This window comes from Mustela lutreola, chromosome 12, assembly GCF_030435805.1.
Source record: "Mustela lutreola isolate mMusLut2 chromosome 12, mMusLut2.pri, whole genome shotgun sequence".
Taxonomy (NCBI): domain Eukaryota; kingdom Metazoa; phylum Chordata; class Mammalia; order Carnivora; family Mustelidae; genus Mustela; species Mustela lutreola.
In genome coordinates, this window is record NC_081301.1 from 97,271,055 (window position 1) to 97,288,120 (window position 17,066).

General features: G+C 53.1%; 1 protein-coding gene across 3 annotated transcripts; it reads left to right on the forward strand.

Annotated features, from left to right (window-relative positions):
• Positions 1-8,208: 8,208 nt before the first annotated feature.
• Positions 8,209-16,754, forward strand: LOC131813039 (putative serine protease 47). 3 transcript variants are annotated; one of them, XR_009346583.1, is made up of 6 exons: positions 8,209-8,649; positions 9,448-9,610; positions 10,906-11,183; positions 12,856-13,022; positions 15,233-15,454; positions 16,254-16,350. XR_009346583.1 is itself a non-coding variant. In XM_059143126.1 (5 exons), exons 1-5 carry the CDS (start codon positions 8,457-8,459, stop codon positions 16,566-16,568), a joined length of 1,116 nt encoding a protein of 371 aa, XP_058999109.1. In that variant the 5' UTR covers positions 8,209-8,456; the 3' UTR covers positions 16,569-16,754. The 3 variants fall into 3 exon arrangements, 2 of the variants coding, with proteins under 2 accessions (XP_058999109.1, XP_058999110.1); XM_059143126.1 differs by lacking the exon at positions 15,233-15,454 and having other exon boundaries at positions 16,254-16,754; XM_059143127.1 differs by lacking the exons at positions 8,209-8,649; positions 15,233-15,454 and adding an exon at positions 8,877-9,151 and having other exon boundaries at positions 9,254-9,610; positions 16,254-16,754.
• Positions 16,755-17,066: the final 312 nt, after the last annotated feature.

Sequence of the window (17,066 nt, forward strand, 5' to 3'; positions counted from 1 at the left end):
GAGGGCACATACCTCAATATTATCAAAGCCATCTATGAAAAACCCACGTCAAATATCATTCTCAATGGAGAAAAACTGAGAGCTTTTCCGCTAAGGTCAGGAACACGGCAGGGATGTCCATTATTACCACTGCTATTCAACATAATACTAGAAGTCCTAGCGTCAGCAATCAGACAACAAAAAGAAATTAAAGGCATCCAAATCGGCAAAGAAAAAGTCAAACTGTCATTCTTTGCAGATGATATGATACAATATGTGGAAAACCCAAAAGACTCCACTCCAAAACTGCTAGAACTTCTACAGGAACTCAGTAAAGTGTCAGGATATAAAATCAATGCACAGAAATCAGTGGCATCTCTTTACACCAACAACAAGACAGAAGAAAGGGAAATTAAGGAGTCAGTCCCATTTACAATTGCACCCCAAATCACAAGATACCTAGGAATAAACTTAGCCAAAGAGACAAAGAATCTATACTCAGAAAACTATAAAGTACTCATGAAAGAAACAGAGGAAGACACAAAGAAATGGAAAAAATATTCCATGCTCCTGGATTGGAAGAACAAATATTGTGAAAATGTCTATGCTACCTAAAGAAATCTACACATGTCAAAATACCATCCATTTTTTTCAAAGAAATGGAACAAATAATCCTAAAATGTATATGGAACCAGAAAAGACCTCAAATAACCAAAGGAATATTGAAAAAGAAAGCCAAAGTTGGTGGCATCACAATTCCAGACTTCAAGCTCTATTACAAAGCTGTCATCATCAAGACAGTACGGTACTGGCACAAAAACAGACACATAGATCAATGAAACAGAATGGAGAGCCCAGAAATAGACCCTCAACTCTATGGTCAACTAATCTTCGACAGGCAGGAAAGAATGTCCAGTGGAAAAAAGACAGCCTCTTCAACAAATGGCGTTAGGAAAATTGGACAGCTACATGCAGAAAAATGAAATTGGACCACTTCCTTACACCACACAGGAAAATAGACTCAAAATGGATGAAGGACCTCAATGTGAGAAAGGAATCCATCAAAATCCTTGAGGAGATCACAGGCAGCAACCTCTTTTACCTCAGCCACAGCAACTTCTTCCTAAAACATCACCAAAGGCAAGGGAAGCAAGAGCAAAAATTAACTAGTGGGACTTCATCAAAATCAAAAGCTTTTGCACAGCAAAGGAAACAGTTAACAAAACCAAAAGACAACTGACAGAATGGGAGAAGATATTCACAAATGACATATCAGATAAAGGGCTAGTATCCACCATCTATAAAGAGCTTAGCCAACTCAACACCCAAAGAACAAATAATCCAATCAAGAAATGGGCAGAGGACATGAACAGACATTTCTGCAAAGAAGACATCCAGATGGCCAACAGACACATGAAGGAGTGCTCCACATCACTCGGCAGTGGGGAAAATACCAATCAAAACCACAATGAGACCAACTCACACCAGTCAAAATGGCTTAAATTAACAAGTCAGGAAATGACAGATGCTGGTGAGGATGCAGAGAAAGGGGAACCCTCTTATACTGTTGGTGGGAATGCAAGCTGATACAACCACTCCGGAAAACAGCATGGAGGTTCCTCAAAAAGTTGAAAATAGAGCTACCCTATGACCCAGCAATTGCACTACTGGGTATTTACCCTGAAGATATAAACCTAGTGATCCAAAGGGGCATGTGCACCCGAATGTTTATAGCAGCAATGGCCACAATAGCCAAACTATAGAAAGAACCCAGATGTCCATCAACAGATGAAAGGATAAAGAAGATGTGGTGTATATACATAAAATGGAATACTATGCAGCCATCAAAATAAATGAACTCTTTCCATTTGTGATGACATGGATGGAACTAGAGCATATTATTCTTAGCGAAAAAAGTCAATTGGAGAAAGACAATTATCATATGATCTCCCTGATATGAGAAAGTGGAGATGCAACATGGGGGGTTGGGGGCATACAAAAGAATAAATGAAACAAGATGGGCTCGGGAGGGAGACAAACCATAAGAGACTCTTAATGTCACAAAACAAACTGAGGGTCGCCGGGGGGAGGGGTGTAGGGAGAGGGTGGTGGGGTTATGGACATTAGGGAGGGTATGTGCTATGGTGAGTGCTGTGAAGTGTGTAAACCGGGTGATTCACAGACCTGTACCCCTGGGGCTAGTAATACATTATATGTTTATTTTAAAATTTTAAAATTAAAAAAAAGTTTTTTTTAAATAAACTATTAAAATTTCAAAAAATATCAACAAACTTGTTCTTTATTATTATTATTATTATTATTATTATTATTTATTTGAGACACAGAAAGAGAGCACAAGCTGAAGGAGGCTCAGAGGGAGAAGGAGAAGCAGACTCCCCTTGAGCAGGGGGTCTGACACAGGGCTCGATCCCAGGACCCCGAGTTCATGAACTAAGCCAAAGGCAGCCGCTTCACCAACTGAGCCACCCAGGCACCTCCAAACTTATTCTAAAACTTGTATCAAAGTTCAAGGAAGGATGATCAGTGAAATTGTGGACTAGGACTGTCCAAGATCCTGTTTCCCCACAAAAATGTCAAAAGAAACAAAACTACCCCCTCCCCAGAAATTTCTGAATCAACTTTGTAGGAGCTCCGGAAAATAGTCAAAAGTTTCTAGTGACCAGCCCATGCCTGATCAAAGAAATAAGAAAACATTGTGGTGTTGCTACTGGCCCTTATCCACTCCTCCCACTCCCCACGCCCTAGCACGGCCATGGTCTCAGTTTCTGGCCAGCATCAGCTTGGTTCCTGGTTCCCCTCCTCCAGTGTGAGGTAGCAGAGCAGATCTCACTTACAAATAATTGTGTGCCATCATTCTAACCTGTCTGAGGGTTCCCAACGGCCTGGGTCCAGAAACTCCTGTCTGTTTGTACAGCTCAGACACATAGGAAAATGGCCAGGCACTGCCTATAAACTACAAGGCCACTCTGAACCAACAGACACCCGACTTAGGAGATTCTGTACAGACATAAAACAGACCATTCCAAGCCCACGAGATAAGCTGAGGGTTAGACTTGGGGAAACTAGGACTTTCGAAAGTAGCTTGTCTACAGGGGAACTTGGGAAGCCATGTGCAGGACAGGCAAGACTCACTCAGACAAGACTCCAGGCTTCCACCCCAGGCTGACCCCAGGCCAAGAAAGCCTAGCTCAGTGGGGCACAAGGACCCTAATACCAGAGCCAGCAGTACCTGGGCAGGTGGCTCTTCCCTCTTATTAAATGGAGATGGTAGCAGTGTCTCTAGTTGCAGGAGACATGGACCATTGGGTCACAGGAGACTGAAAGGGAGTCACAGGGGTATCTAGGAGCACAGAGAGAACCTGGAAGTGGTCACAGGGGTATGGGGGGCACCAGCAGCTTGTAAAGAGTCACTGTAGTTTCTGGGGGCACAGGAGGCATGGGAAAATCCCCAGGGATTTGGGGTCAATAGCAACCTACAAGCAAACAGTTGTGTCGAGGAACAGGGTCCTTGGAGAAGTTGCAGGACCCATGGAGCCCCAGATGTGTCAGGGTGGATGGAGGCTTGGAGGAGGCCCAGCAGCAATGGGGTGGTCAGGGATGGGCTCAGAGGACCCCCCAACAGCATCAGGGTGGATGGGGGTGCTCAAAGGAACCCCAGCACTGTCTGGAAGTGTCGTGACATGTATGGGCACACATGGGACATGGAAGGAATAGAGGCATGTGTGAGGCAGCAGAGAACTGGGAGGAATCACAGGAGATTCACCACCCAGGGTCCTCTGAGGCTGAAGTGCAGCTTTCCACAGGATTGCATTCTCATTGGGAGGCTCTGGGTAGAAAATCCATGCCCAAGCTTCTTCTTGCTTGCAGCACAATTCAGTTCCATGCAGCTGAAGGTCTGAGGTCCTGGTTTCCTCCTGGCATCGTGGAGGGCCACTCTCAGCTGCGCGAGACCACCACATCCCTTGCCACATTGCCCCACTATATTCATGCCAGCAACAAGAAATCCTTCTCCTGCTCTGAACTCAGGCGAGGATCACATCACTCACTTTCCTGGGTCCACTGTGCAGGTGGTAGATTGTGGGGCTTCTCAGCCTCCATAATCATGTGGGTCAATCCCTCATAACTGATCAGTCTCTGTCTCTCTCTCCCCTGATTCCTTCCGTTTCTCTGGAGGACCCCAACAAATTCAGTGGTCACTATGAAAGTCACTGAAAATATAGTCAGAGAATTAACAGGAATTAGATGGCACAATAAAAAATGTGGAGAAGAAAGTAGACAAGGTAAGTGGGGAAAAGGTAAGAAAACAAGGAGCAAACTGGAAAATGCAGTTGCAGCCGTATCAATAATCACCTAACTGGCGATAGTCAAACACTCCAATATAAACGTAGAGATTTATGGACCACAGTCGAAAAGCAAAGTCCTTATAAATATGGTCTCTAAAAGGAAGAAGGAAAGAAAGAAGAAATGAGAGTAACCCAACTTTGAGTGGAATAAGTAGAACGTATATTTGCAGAGGGCATGACCCTCTATGTAGAAAATTCCAATGAACCCACCAAAACAAAATAAAAGAGACTAGAATTAATAAAGGTTGAAGGCCCAAAGAAGCAACATTTCTTACGAAAGTCAATGGCACTTCTGTACACGAGCTATGGAAATATGAAAAGAAATCAACAAAATAATTTCATTCATAGTAGTATGGAAAATACTTAGATATAAATTTGACAAAGATGTACAAGATCTGTACACTGAAAACTATAAAGTATTGCTGAGAAAAGTTAAAGATCTAAATAAAGAAAGATTTCTTTTCATGGATTGGGAGATTTCATATTATCAAGAAAGCAACTGTCAACTTCCCCTGTAAAATTTAATGTGGTCCCTGTGGAAATCCCAGCAAATTTTTTGGAGATATATTTGGAGATATATTTGACCAGCTAATCCTATAATATATATGGGAATGTTGAAGGCCTGAAATAGCCTAAATAGTTTGGAAAAATAAAAAATCTGGAAACCTTGATCTACCTGGTTCAAAATTTGCAACAAAACATATATAGCCTAGACAATGGAAGTCTGGCATGTAGGACAATGGCACATTGAAATAATGTGCACAAGAAAGAAAATCTTATCTTTTATTATAAATTGATTTTCAAAAAAGCCCCTGAAACAATTCAATGCAGGAAAGACTAATCGTTTTTTGTTTTTGTTTTTTCTTTTAACTGAGAAATGGTGCTGGGACAAACAGACGAGTCATAAGAAAATCCATAAACCCAATCAACAGAAAAGCTTACATCACACTAACAACCATGAACTAAAAATCAACCTGAATGTAATTTTTCAAGGAAAACAGCAGAAGATCTTCATGATCTCTTAGCTATGACACCAAAAGCATGATCCATAGAAAAACCAAACTTACTAAACATCAGCAAAATTAAAAACTTTTGCTCTTCAAAAGCCACTGTGGAAAGTATGAGAAGACAAGCCAGAGACTTGGAGAAAATACTCGTATATTGCATACCTGATAAAGATCATAGATAACACCTCAGTAAAAAGACAAAACATTTTCTGAAATAAGCAAAAGATTTGAATGGGCATTTTTACTGAAGAAAATATGTGAGCGGCAATGAAACACCTGCAAACACATTCGAACCCATTGGTCGTTAGGGGAAAGCTGATTAAAATTATAGGAAGAGAGGGGTGCCTGGGTGGCTCTGTGGGTTAAAGCCTCTGCCTTTGGCTCAGGTCATGATCCCAGGGTCCTGGAATTGAGCCCTGCATTGGGCTCTCTGCTCAGTGAGGAGCCTGCTTCCTCCTCTCTTTCCGCCTGCCTCTCTGCCTACTTGTGATCTCTGTCAAATAAATAAATAAAATCTTAAAAAAAAAAAAAAGAACGTTAAAACTATAGGAAGAGAGCACCTCACACCCTTATGAGGACTATAATAAAAACACAAGTGTTGGCAAGCCCATGGAATATACTAGAAGCTTTCTAAATGGGAGCAAGAATGTGAAATGATGCAGACTCTTTGGAAAGCCGTTTGTCAGCTTATACAACCTTGAAGATAAACTTACATCTGACCCAGCATTTTCATTCCTTTCCAGGAATCTACCCAGGTAAAATGAAAACAGATGTCCACATGAAGACCAACACATGAATATTCACAGCAGCATTGTTTGTAATATCCCCAAACTGCAAACAGGGGTGCCTGGGTGGCTCAGTCAGCTAAGCGTTGGACTCTTGATTTTGGTCAGCTCAGGTCGTGATCTCAGGGTCGTGAGATCGAGCTGGGTGCGGGGCACTGTGCTGGGTGGGATATCTGCTTGAGATTCTCTCTCCCTGTGCTTGCACGCACCTGCAGGTGGGCACTCTCTCTCTCTCTCTTAAAAAAAAAAAAAAATTGCAAACAGTCCAAATGTCATCAACTTGTAAATGGATCATCAAAATATGGTACCCCCGTACCAGAGCAGAATAACAGTATACACCCCAGCATGCACGAACTTCCAAAACAATGTGCTAGTGTTGCCCGGCAGAACTGGGTCCGACCTCAGGTTTGGGGGCTCGCCTCTTGTAGGGCAGCGAGGAGGAGCTGGTAGGCACGAGGCCAGCTCACCGCTGAGGCCCCGGGAGGGCTGTCACACTAAGTGAACAAATCAGACCTGAGAGACTACACAGAATGGGATTCGATTTATGTGAAGTGTCCGGAGAACACAACTGCAGAGGGACAAAAAGCAGATCAGGGGCTGTCTAGAGCCTTTGGTGGGAGCAGAGATAGCCGAAAATCTGGTGATTGTTCCACCGTTCTCGAAGTTGACTGAAAATTGTTTAATTGTCCCTTGTATGAATTTTATGGTCTATGGATTATATCTCAATAAAGCTGTTTGAAAGTGGACAGGAAATCTTGTAGCTATGTGACTTAGTGTTTCCATGGCTTCCATTCAGCCCACGCGATCCGAGTGTCTTACCGGCTCCTTCTTGTCTCCTTTCTGTGTTGTGGTCTGTAATTTTGTTCTACATGTTTCTTTCAATGATTTTACCCACTCCTATGGCCTCAGCTGCCACCTTGAACCTTTAAGTGCTGTCTCCAACCCCAAGATGCTTCCCCAAATTCTAAATCGGTATTTCCAAAAGCCTGTTGGACAAATCCAACTGCATACTTCACAGAAATGCCAACCTTGATTCATTTAATATGGTCTCAGGGCCCACCTCACCTTCACCCTCGACCTTAGACTCCCTTCGACAAGGTTCATGAATTACTCTTCCAGACTCCATATGAAATATAAATGCTTCCCAACACTAGTATAGTTTCACCAAAACCGAAGAGTGGATTTTTTTTTAATTATTGAAGTATAAGTTCTTAACTAGTAAGTAAAGCTGTGTGCTTCTGTTTTCATTAAATAACAATAGTGGTTATTAAACTGGTATTTCAGGCCACCTTGTGGCTCCGTCATTAGGTGTCTGCCCTGTCTGCGTGGGATCAGGCCAAAATTTTTTTAATTAAAAAAATTAACTGGTATTTCAGGGGCACATAGGTGGTTCAGTCGGTTAAGGGGCTGACTCTCGGTTTCAGCTCTGGTCATGATCCCAGGGTGGTGAGACTGAGTCTCACGTCTGGCTCCTCACTGGGCGGGCAGCCTTTTTAATATTCTCTCCCTCTGCCCCGCCCCCTCCCCTGCTCACACAGTCTCTCTCTCTCTCTCTTTCTCCAAAACACAAGAAAACATTGGTATTTCAGTGTATACTGTGTGCAACTCTCATTCCCTTATTCTCTCGTCCCTACCGGTGGTGAATAAAATAAGTTCCCTGTACACCCAAGGAAGTAAGTGTGAAATGAGGGCCTTTCACTCCAAATACGAACAAACTCAGAGTATTATATTGGAGCACACGATAGGGAGCACATCTGACATTTGGATGTTCCCCTTCGGCTACAAAGAAATCAATGACGCACAAAGAGTTAGGGGTCTTTATCCATCTTGGGGAATGTTTGCAATTAGATGGTTCAGAGTGACAGACTGTAGTGTTTCCCTCTCATTTTCGAGATTACCAGTTAGACGGAGCATGTTCTCCTGCCTGTGGACCCTTCACGTCCCCACTCCCAGGAATCACCTTCTCACACAGTTCCCATCTGACTATGTGGAGTCTACTGTCTTTTCTCTTGAATTCAGAGGAGCACTTGACTGCCCTGAGTTTGGATGATGCTGGGACCAGCTGGGCCGGAGGTCAGGCCCCCCATCTGGGGGTCAGGACCAGGTGTGGGGAGGAGTCTAGGCCTGGGTCAGAGCTGGGCAAGGCTGGGCAGGGCTGGGCTGGGGTCTGGGCAGGCTCAGGGCCCAGGGTTAGGAGGAGGTGGTGCTGGGACCTGTGAAGGGGCGTCAGGGTGGGGACAGGGGCAGGGCCCGGGATCCACACGGGGTCAGGGCGTAGGGTCAGGTCGGGTCGGGTCAGACTGGGGTCAGCAGCCCTGGGTATGGGTACAGAGGCACTGACCCCCCGCGGCCGAGGCTGGCTGGCGGCCCTGCTCTGGCTCCTGTTCCCGCCCGCAGGCATGCGAGGGTCCTGGTCGGTGGCCTCCCGTGCCCTGGCCCCCGCTCCGGAAGAGGCCGACTCGGAGGAGCCCCGGCGGCCGGAGGGCGGAGCACAGCGGTTGGCGCCCGAAGCGGGTGCGTTGGGCTGAGGCGTGTGGGCGGAGGGGCTTCCGCGAGGGGCTCGGCCCCCTCTCACAGGCGGCCCTAGGCCATCCCCAGATCCCAACACAGGCGGGTAATAGTCCCCACTGCAGACCCCCTGGAACTGGGCAGGTGCCAGGCTTGGCCCTGGCATGGCGGCTGGGCTGGGGAGGCCTGCGGCTGGATGGGGGGCCCGAGAGACGGCTCCCAGCCCGCCAGGTGTGAATCCCTTAGCCCACTTCCTCTTCTTCGAGAAACTGAGCATCCTGAGTCGGGGCAGCGGCTTCCCCTGGGTCCTGCAGCACCAGCCTCCTGCCTGTGACCCTCCTCCCTGAGATGCTGGATGGGGTGGAGGGGCACGGGAGCCTTCTGGACACATGGTCTGGAGCAAGTCCGGTAGGGTGTGAGACCTGCCGCTCTCCGGTCTGCAGAGTAGGTGAGGAGGTAGACTGTGCTAGTCAAATGAAACGTCTGGGATGTGCCCTGTCGCCAGCAGGTGGGTTCAGGGACGCCTGTCTTCCCTGCAGATGCAGCCATGGCCCCCTGGTGCCCCTTGCCCTGCTCCAGCCGAACCCTGGGCCCTCCCTTGTTCCTCCAGGGTTGGGCCTGTGCTCTGCTCTGTGGTCCTCTGCAGCGGTCAGGAAGGCGGGGTCCAGCAGCCCCTGGATTTTGGACAGGCCCTTTGAGCCTTGGCTGTAGCTTTTATGTCTGTGAAGAAGAGGGCCTCTGTGATCGCATCATTTGGGGTCACCAGTGTCTCTATCATGGACAGGCTGGGGGGTGTCTCCACAGTGTGTGGGAGGCCCAAAGTGACGGGGAGGATCTATGGTGGCCAGGATGTGGCGGCTGGCCGGTGGCCGTGGCAGGCCAGCCTGCTGCACAAGCGCGTGCACATCTGCGGAGCTGTCCTCATCGACCCCCTCTGGCTGCTTTCCACCGCTCACTGCTTTCTCAAGTGAGTCCCCTTCCTTTTGGGCTGCAGGGCAGGGGATGCAAGGGAGAGGAGGAAGAGTGATGGGTGTCCAATGACAGCTCCTCTGGGCTTTACCCTTGAGTGGTGTGTGGCCTCCAAACACACGACATTCCTGCCTTTGACCCGTGTCCCCTCCACCTGAATGTGCCCCCCGCTCACCCCATTCTCTGTCCTCGGCCCCAGTGCCTGTCCCCTGACACAAACGTGCCCCCGGAGACTGGCAAGATCAGTCCTGGCGCCATGAAGTGTGGTCAGGCTCTTTGCCTCCTCAGCCAGGGCTTCTGTTCAGCGTCCCCAGACTCTGGAGCATCAGACTTACTGCTTCTGCAGAACGGCATGCCTGGGAGGAGTTGCGGTTGCCGGCACCCGCCTGCCAGGCTGCCTGGGTGGGAGGTGGGCTCTCTGACCTTGACGTGGCTGCTCGAGAGGCTGGCTCCTCTGGCTTCCTGGGCCTGGCTCCGTGCCCGGCTTCAGGACAGAAAAGGAGGGTCTCAAGGGAGTGGAGGGGATCACAGACCGGGTCAGTGATCTCGGCTCAGGCACTGAGTAGCTTTAAGGGCCCAGAGCCCCATCAGAACCGGCCCTGTGCCACACATGAGCCCCTCTGTGGCAAGGGGGTGTCTCCGTGCCGGCAGGAGAGAAAGCCGACGTGCTGAGGGGGGAGCGGCCCGTAGACAGGGAGGGAGGTCAGGAGAGGTGCAGTGGCCCAGCTCGCACGCATGGTGCTGGAGGGAAGGGTTTGGGCTGGTGGGGAGGAGGTCGGGAGGGGTTGGGGGGGGCGTTTTCCGGGTGCCGGGCCGTCCAGTCAGGAGGGTAGGACGTTTTGTCACTTTTGTTCAGGGGACAAGGCAAGGTTCCATTTCCTGCACTCATTTGCTCATTTGCCAGATCTGTTGTGAATGCTTATGACAAGGGGACAAACAGCTGTGGGGCAGGAAGGCATTCAGAGGAGGAAGGGACAGGACAGGTGTGGGGCTGCAGCTGGGCCATGGGGAGCTTTGGGAAGGGTCAGGCTAGAGGGAGCTTCTCTGTGTAAAATGGAAGAGCGTGGTGTGAGGCCCCAGCAAGAAGCCTTGAGCACGAGGAGTCCCTGCTCCTCCAGGTGGAGTGGGGAACAGAAACGCAGCTGGCCTCGGGAGAGCTGGGAAGCGGAGACCCAAGCGGCCTGGCCTCCCGCAGGCGCAGGCTCCGGAGGGAGGGGCGGTTAGACGAGGGGCAGGGAGAGAGACCTGGCCCGTGCTCAGAGCGGAGGGTGACCGCGAGCTCTTCTCTGCCAGCAAATCCCTCGCCCCCGCGGACTACCAGGTGCTGCTGGGAAGCACGCAGCTCTACCAGCACTCCCAGCACACGCGGAAGATGCCCCTGAGCCGGATTATCGTGCACCCAGACTTTGAGAAGCATCACCCCTTTGGGAGCGACATAGCCATGCTGCAGCTGCACCTGCCTGTGAACCTCACCTCCTCCATCGCCCCCGCCTGCCTCCCAAGCCCTGGCATGCGGCTGTCTGGCAACTTGTCCTGCTGGATCACCGGCTGGGGGATGCTCAGCGAGGACAGTGAGGGGGTGTGGGGCTGGGTGAGGGCCTCAGGGGAGGAGGGAGGCGTGCTGGGTCGGAGGGGGCCCAGGCAAGTGGCCATGGAACCTTGGACCTTGGGCCTCATTTCTAGAGGACGGGGCTGTTTTAGTTCTAGTTCTGAAAAATGTGTGATTCTAAGTCCAAGGGACTGTCCAGCCTCCAGCATTGTCTCTCTCTCTCTCCCTCATGCGCACACACACGCATGTGCGTACACATGTACACATGCACACATGAAGGCACACACACGCACATGAAGGCACGCGTACACATGCACACACATGCACACACGAAGGCGCACATGCATGCACGCACATGAAGGCGCGCGCACACACATGTACACACGAAGGCACACATGCATGCACGCACATGAAGGCGCGCACACACACGTACACGCAAAGGCACACACGCACACACGCACATGAAGGCGCGCTACACATGCACACACGAAGGCACACATGCATGCACGCACATGAAGGCGTGCACACACACGTACACACAAAGGCACACATGCACTCATGCACACGAAGGCGTGCGTACACACGCACACACATGCACACACGAAGGCACACAGGCTGGTTCTTCCTCCTTGAGGGCAGGGACCGTGTCTCACTTGTTCTGATATCCCAGGGGGGCCCAGGGCCTGGCACTTGGTAGGCATTTCCCCATTGCTCCAGACTGGTCTCCCAGCTCCCATGCCACGTACCCTGCTTTAGTGGCAACACGGCCGTCTGCTCTCTTTAAAACACGAATCTCGCCACTTCCTGCTCAGCTCGCTGCATGTCTTCCCATCTGTGCTTAGAACAAGCCCAAACTCCCCGCTTTGGGGGTCGGGCCTGCGTGGCACTGGCCCCCAATCTCCCTGCACGCCTCTCCCCTGCTACATCCCCCGTCCCAGCCACCAGCCTCCTTCCTGCTTGAGTACACCAGGCTATCCTCACCCCAGGGCCTTGGCCTCACCTGGCTTCTCCGCCTGGCCCCTCTGCCCACTGGCCCTGGGGCTGGCGGGAGTCACTTTGTCTTTATGCTACCACTCAGCCCCTCGTCTGCAGAGTCGTGTTGCTCACGGGAGTGGAAAGAGGGATCTCCTCCCGTTCTGTTTCCTTCACACCATCTATTAGATCTGTAATAGTCCCGTCCACTTACCTCACTCACCCGCTGTCCCCAACAACAATGCCCCTTGGGTCGGGGTGTCCACAGATGCCCAGCATGAGGACAGATGAATGGACGGGTGAGTGCTTGTGGCTGGTGGCCGGTGGGCAGATGCTGGAGGAATGGAGCCACACGTGAATGGGTGGGTGTGTGGACAGGTGGGTAGGAGGGAGCACAGTGGGGCACGAGGTAGGAGGACGGAGGGGTGGGAGGAAGGTCACTGATGGGCAAGGGTCTGTGTTTGCTAAGGGCCCACGAACGGCGCGTGTTGGTGGGATTTGCCGTCTGTCTTTGTGGACTAGGATGGGTATGAGGCGCAGGAAACAGAGGGGCCTGCGGAGAGTCTGGGAGACGGGAGAGGAGCCTGTGAGGGATGAGGAAGGCTGCCACCAGGTTCCAGGCTTATCTGTGCTGAGCAGGCCCGTGCTTGGGGGCAGTGGGGGTGCGGCGTGGCTGGGCTTCCCCACAGTGCACACCCCCGGTCCCCTTCTCGTCCACACAGAGCACCTGCCCTCGCCCTTCCCTCTGCAGGAGGGTAAGGTGACCCTCGTGGAGAACCAGTTCTGTAACGTCTTATACAGACAACGACTCAGCAACAGCGAGAGCCACTCTGTGCGAGAGGAGATGCTGTGCGCTGGGGACTTCTCAGCGGGAAGGGCCATCTGCCAGGTAAGCGGGGCCGTTTCTCTTCTTCCTGCCTGCTTCCCTCCATGTCCCCAGGAGCCTGTGTTGCTTCTCGTCTGCGTGTGGACGCCCCCGGGCCTGTGTGTCTTTCCTTCTAGTTTTCCCTCGCACTTTGATGTTGCGCTGCCCGTCCTTTTCTTCCAGGAGCTCCTTGTACTTTTGTGTGTTCTCGATGTGCTTCGGCTGCTGGGCACGGGGCCCAGAAAGGTCTCTTTCCCCTCTGTGTGAGCCCCTCCTGCAGGTGGGCCAGCAGGCCCAGCGAGGGAATGTGGCCAGCCTCATGTAAGGCAGCTCGGCTGGACCACCCTGGCGCTCTGACTTCAAGCCCACCCTTCCTCCCAGCACACTCCCCGGGCTCAGCCTTGAGAGCCGGCCAGCTTTTGGATGCCTTTCCTACAAGGAAATCTCCAGAAGGGCAGGAGAGGAGGGGCAGGAGGGAGGGCCCTGGAGCTGGACACGCAACTCGGCCACTTGTCCCTGCCTGCCCGGGGGCCTTGGGTGGCACCTTCCGAGCCTGAGTGGGATTCTGAGGCCTCTTCATGGGGTTGTCGAAAGGCTGGTGTAGTGGGCTGAATACTGTTCCCCAAATTCATGTTTACTGGGAGCTTTAGGACGTGACCGTACCGGGAACTATGTAGGGTCTTGGCAGCTGTGATTAGGTCTCGAGGTGAGACCGTTCTACATTCAGAGGGGCCCTAAATGCAACGACTGGTGTTGTTAAAAGGTGGAGGGAAAGGCGCCAAGACCCTTGACGTCAGAGTCTGCCTCTAGAACTGGCAGAGGCAAGTTTCTGTTGTTTTCTAAGCCCCCTGGTTAGTGGCCATATGTGATGGTGGCTCCAGGAAACCCAGAAGGTGTGAGGTGGGCCTGCCGGGGGGGAGGCCTGACTTACAGCCACTCTCACTACGGCCTGGGAAGCTGCTGGGCCAGGGGAGGGGCCTCAGCCGACTGTCCTCCTGGTAGGAGGTAGACCTGCTCTCCTGGTTCTCAGGCCACAGCCGATAGTGGGGACCGTGTGCCCCAGCCTCCTCACAGGGCCAGCTGTACCCAGAGGGGACACACACTCAGACATCCCTTCTGACTCTTCCCTGTACCTGCCTTCTCCAGGGGAGACCAGGCCTGTAGAGCTTAGAGCCGGTGCCCTTTGTGGGCCTGGGGGCTGGACGTTGTAGTGCCCTCCACCCCAGGCTGAGGACCCCTCTGAGCTGGACACCTGGGAGCCCCCCCATTCTTACCCCCCTAGCCTTCCCATCACCGCAGCCCGTCCATGAGATTCCATTGGCTGCGTCTGCCAGGCCACCTGCTCGGGCCCCCACCCCGGGGCTCTCTTCTCTCCCCTGAAGTGCTCCTCCCCATGCAGGGCACTGGAAGCAGCTCTGGGCGGTGGGTGCTGCAGGGTGACTCAGCGCTCAGATTGTGGGGTGGACAGACCCGGCTCCCGTCTCAAGCTGTCCTTTCTCGGTGCTGGGAGCCCAGCCGAGATTCTTCACCCATGAAGTAGGGGCGACGACAGCCTCCCCTCCACGAGGTTCCAGTAGAGAGCTTAGCGCCGCGCCTGGTCTGTAGGAACAAGGAATACAGGTTGGCCTTCACTCTCCTGCCCGGTCTGCCGTCCCAATCTGAGTGCTGCGTGGCCTTCTGAGCCTGTCTTAGCCTCGCCCTCTCGGACGTGGGCGTAGCTGCCTGGGCCCCACTGGACACACACGCGCACACCGCTTGTTCTGTCTCTGCGTGGTGCAAACCAAGGTGCGCTTGGTGGGGGCTATGTCAGTGTTGGGGTTTCTTCTGCCTTCTGAGAGCTCTGCAGGGGCCAGGAGGCCACAGGAGTCCATCCTGCCTCCTCCAGGCTGGCCCCGGGCCTGGCATAATGTCTGCGCCTCACCTGCGGGGATAGCTGAGGCCTGGAGAGGACACAGGCCGCGGCGGGAGAGGGGCCCAGCTGCGGCGGGCACACCACAGGGAGAACCGGAGGCACTGCAGGTGGGGGTCCCCGGGAGGGTGAGGGGTCACCACTCTCCAAGGAGCCCCTGCCTGTGAGTCTGGGCCCACACTGGTGAGCCACCTCAAACTGGATGGCTGAGAAGATAGATAGTCATCATCTGGCGTTTCTGGGGGGGTCCAAAGTCTAAAATGGCGGTGTGGGCGCTGCCAGCTCCGTCAGGAGGCTTGAGGGAAGAATTTCCTCTCCTTCTCAGGTCCTGGGGCCACCTGCACCTGCTGGCCCGTGGCTGCCTCTAACCACAGAGCTCGTGGGTCTAGCCTCGGTTTGGGGGGCCCAGCTCCTCCTGTGACTCTGACCTCCTGCCGCCCTCTGTCTCATGCGGACCCGCCCAGACAACCCAGAGCAATCTTCCTATCCCAAGACCCTCAACTCCACCACCACTGCAGAGCCCCGTATAACGTCCCGGGTTCCAGGGGTAAGGCTATCATTGGCCAGCCACTCCTGTGCCCTTCTGTTTCCTCCAAACGACCTTATACTCAGCCCTGGGTCTCAGCCGGAGATCTGACAACACCCAGGCCATCGATCGGCCTAGGAGCCCAGCAGTCTTCCTGTCCCCACACCCACCATGCACTGCCAGCCCCTCCTGGGCTCCTGGAGTCTCTCCAGCAGAGACGTGCAGCAAGAGTGCCCTCCTCCCCAGAAGACCCCCCGAGAGTACTGAGCCTCCCAACCCACGCCACCCAGGTGTGTCCCCACCATGCCACCAACATGCCCTGCCAGTGTTTCAGGACTCCAGTAACTCCCAGCACCCCACCAGGTGACCCCAGCCAGGTGACCCCTGCCTGCTCCCCCAGCCCCCAGCAATGTGGGCTGCCTCCAGCAGGCCTGGGCTTGGGCGTTTTCTGGTCATGCTCGACCAAGAAGCGGGGGGGAAAAACCAAAGTCCTAAATGGATGAAAAGGAGGGGGCCCCAGGGTGTGGGGACGGATGGTAGCTGCAGAGGCTTGAGCCGACCTGCCTCCACTCACAGCCAGCCCTCCTGGGCCCTGTCCCTTGTCCCAGCCACCAGCGCCCCCCTTGGGGGACGGGCAGAGGGCAGAGTCCTGAGGGGCGGTCGAATCCCATGAAGCGCAGTTTCCAGGCCCCCCGGTGTGAACCTGAAGGGTCCATAGGGCGACGCTGGTCCAGACTTTCCCAGACTCACAAGCCCCGCCTACCTCTGCCATTCTCAGACTCTGCTCCGTCACCCACACTGACTCCCCTCTCTCTCTTAGGGTGATTCCGGGGGCCCCCTCGTCTGTGACCTCCCCACGGCCTGGGTTCTGGTGGGGCTGGCCAGCTGGGGATTGGACTGCTGGCACCCTGTCTACCCCAGCGTCTTCACCAGGGTCAGCTACTTCACCGACTGGATCAACAAGACCCGGAGGCTGACCCCTCCGCCCGATCCCACATCTGCTCCTCAGATCCGGGTTCCAGATCAGCCTCTGCAGGCCACCAGCTCATTCGACAGCAGCACAGCCCTCGTACCTCCCCAGACTTGGCTCCTGCTGCTGTTTGCACTCAGGGACTCACGGCAGGCCCTGCGGTGACCCGCCGAGCCCCTCTGTCTAGCTCTCTGCCTCCAGCCCCAGTCTGCTTGCTGGAACCTTCCACGCCTCCCCTCCCCCAACCCCACTGGCTCTCAGTGGTCCCTCCAGGACTTTCCTGTCCATCAGCTTCCACCCCGAAGCCAAGCCTGAAAAACCAAAACAGAAACAAATAAAGACTCGTCCTGCTCCTGACTTGGGACCCCACTGCTCCTCCTGCTTCTCGGCATTCGTCCATCCCTTGACATCAGGCATCTGGCTCCTGGGACAACTGTCCCAGGGTGGAGGGGAGTGATGGTGGTGGAGGGAGTGGGCACAGGGCTGCCTGTTGGGAAGAAGGCAGACTTCACTCCTGCCTCGGGAGCACTGGGGAGCATGTGCGCTTTCAGAGGAAGTGTGCGAAGCAGCTCAGGCTGCATAACAAACACTAGAGCTGGGGGGTGGGGACTCAAACAGCAGAATTTATCACCTCTCAGTCCTGGAGGCAGGAAGTCCAGGGGG